The 2,751-nt window shown below is 47.1% G+C and overlaps 1 protein-coding gene across 1 annotated transcript in view; it reads left to right on the top strand.

Annotated features, from left to right (window-relative positions):
- Positions 1–2,751, top strand: part of LOC130587181 (nuclear respiratory factor 1-like) — a gene marked incomplete at its 3' end in the record, with an annotated part of 11,663 nt that overhangs the window by 4,156 nt on the left and 4,756 nt on the right. Inside the window, exon 2 of the mRNA XM_057388146.1 lies at positions 849–963. Coding sequence (XP_057244129.1) covers positions 849–963 — 115 coding nt within the window. The remainder of the gene's footprint in view (positions 1–848; positions 964–2,751) is intronic.

Here is a 2,751-nt window from a genome sequence, read left to right as displayed (position 1 = left end):
GTCCTGAATCCCTCAGAAAATCCTCAAACTCCTGATGCTGTAGTTGCTCTGGATTTTCTGGTTTTGTCCTATTAGAGCAGGTCCTGAATCCCTCAGAAAATCCTCAGACTCCGTAGTTGCTCTGGATTTTCCATTTCTTTCCCATCAGAGCAGGTCCCAAATCCCTAAAAAAATCCTCCAACTCCTGATGCTGTAGTTGCTCTAGATTTTCCTTTTTTTTCCCATCAGAGCAGGTCCCAAATCCCTAAAGAAGCCTCAAACTCCGTAGGTGTTCTGGATTTTCCATTTCTTTTCCATCAGAGCAGGTCCTGAATCACTCAGAAAAGGCTCAAACTCCTGATGCTGTAGTTGCTCTGGATTTTCCATTTCTTTCCTATCAGGGCAGGTCCCAAATCCCCTAAAAACTCCTCAAACTCCTGATGCTGAAGTTGCTCTGGATTTTCCCTTTTTTCCCATCAGAGCAGGTCCTGAATCCCTCAGAAAATCCTCGATGTTGAGGTTGAGGTGTCCACGCAGGATTTGTTCTGCTGTACCCATTTTCCTTTTCCCAGCCACCAGGTTCTCAGCTCAGTCACTTACTCAAACACGAGTTTGGAAGACCAAACACAGAATTCTGTGATTGTAAAGAAAATTTTAGGCTGAAATACCTAATTTGGTGGGATTTGCCAATTTGGGGAATGGAGCCTTTCCCTGACCCCCAGTTCTGGAGAGCAGAGCTCAGGGAGGAATTTATGTCCCTTGGCTCTGCCAGGGACACCCATGGCCCACTCTGGGGGACACAATGACACCAATCCTGAGCATCTCCTGATCTCCTGGTGCTCAATACCCCTCTGTGGTTCCATTTTCAGGCCCCGTGGGGATGGCAGCAGCCGCTGCCGTTGCGACGGGGAAGAAACGGAAGCGACCGCACGTCTTCGAGTCCAACCCGTCCATCCGCAAGCGGCAGCAGACGCGTTTGCTCAGGTGAGCTCTCACCTGGTGGCACTGCCACCTCTGGTGCCACCTGTGCCAACCAGGGGCTGACCATGAGTCGCCCAGTTCAGGGATTTTTTGGGATTGTCTTCATGGAGCTCAAAAGTTTGGTTTTAGTTTGCATTAAAAGGTTAAATTGCAGCTCTGCCAGGTGGCGATCCTCCACAGCTCCATCCCATCCTCAGAATGTCCCAAATTCCCCGTGGGTGCTTCAATCCCACATTTCTGTGGGAAAGTCACCCAGCTCGACTTTTTTGGATTGTCTTCCAAAAGTGTGCTTTGGGATTTTTTGGGATTGTCTTCATGGAGCTCAAAAGCACAATTTTAGTTTGCGTTAAAAGGTTAAATTGCAGCTCTGCCACGTGGAGATCCTCCACAGCTCCCGCTCCGTTCCATCCTCGGGATGTCCCAAATTCCTCCCAGGTGCTTCAATCTCATCTCATTTCTGTGGGAAAGTCACCCAGCTCGATTTTTTGGGACTGTCTTCCAAAAGTGTTTTTTGGNCCAAATTCCTCCCAGGTGCTTCAATCTCATCTCATTTCTGTGGGAAAGTCACCCAGCTCGATTTTTTGGGACTGTCTTCCAAAAGTGTTTTTTGGATTTTTTGGGATTTTTTGGGATTGTCTTCATGGAGTTCAAAAGCTCGATTTTAGTTTGGTTTAAAGGGTTGGATTGCAGCTCTGCCACGTGGAGATCCTCCACAGCTCCTGCTCCAGTTCCACCCTTGGGAGGTCCCAAATTCCCTCCAGGTGCTTCAATCCCACATTTCTGTGGGAAAGTCACCCAGCTCCATTTTTTGGGATTGTCTTCGTGGAACCCAAAAGCTCAATTTTAGTTTGTGTTAAAAGGTTGAATTGCATCTCTGACATGTGGAGATCCTCCACAGCTCCATCCCATCCCAAATTCCCCCTGGGTGCTTCAATCTCACCTCATTTCTGTGGGAAAGTCGCCCAGCTCAGGGATTTTTTGGGAATGTCTTCCAAAAGTGTTTTTTGGGATTTTTTGGGATTGTCTTCATGGAGCTCAAAAGCTCGGTTTTAGTTTGTGTAAAAAGGTTGAATTGCAGCTCTGCCACGTGGAGATCCTCCACAGCTCCATCCCATCCCAAATTCCTCCCAGATGCTTCAATCTCACCTCATTTCTGTGGGAAAGTCACCCAGCTCGACGTTTTTGGAAGTGGAACCCAAAAGCTTGGTTTTAGTTTGCTAAAAACTAAACTCGTTGAGCTCAAAAGTTCGGTTTTAGTTTGTATTGATGGGCTGAAATTGCAGCTCTGCCACGTGGAGATTCTCCACAGCTCCGTCCCAAATTCCCCCCGGGTGCTTCAATCTCACGTTTCTGTGGGAAAGTCACCCAGCTCGATTTTTTGGGACTGTCTTCCAAAAGTGTTTTTTGGGATTTTTTGGGAGTGTCTTCCTGGAGCACAAAAGCTCAGTTTTAGTTTGCGTTAAAAGGTTAAATTGCAGCTCTGCCACGTGGAGATTCACCACAGCTCCATCCCATCCTCAGGATGTCCCAAATTCCTCCCAAGCTCTTCAATCCCCTGTCGTTTCTGTGGGAAAATCACTCAGCTTGATTTTTTGGGATTGTCTTCCAAAAGTGTTTTTTGGGATTTTTTGGGATTGTCTTCGTGGAACCCAAAAGCTCAATTTCAGTTTGGTTTAAGGGTTAGATTGCAGCTCTGCTGGTCTTTAAAGCCATTTTGTGATCACTGGAAGTGACTTTTTGGTGGATCCACAGTTCTGGTTTAACCCCAGCTGCTCACCAGTAACAGATCCA

This window comes from Malurus melanocephalus, unplaced genomic scaffold (assembly GCF_030028575.1).
Source record: "Malurus melanocephalus ecotype Western Australia unplaced genomic scaffold, MMel_1.1 scaffold_1606, whole genome shotgun sequence".
Lineage (NCBI taxonomy): Eukaryota > Metazoa > Chordata > Aves > Passeriformes > Maluridae > Malurus > Malurus melanocephalus.
Note: the sequence above shows the minus strand (reverse complement) of the source record. Positions and strands in the feature narration are given on the sequence as shown.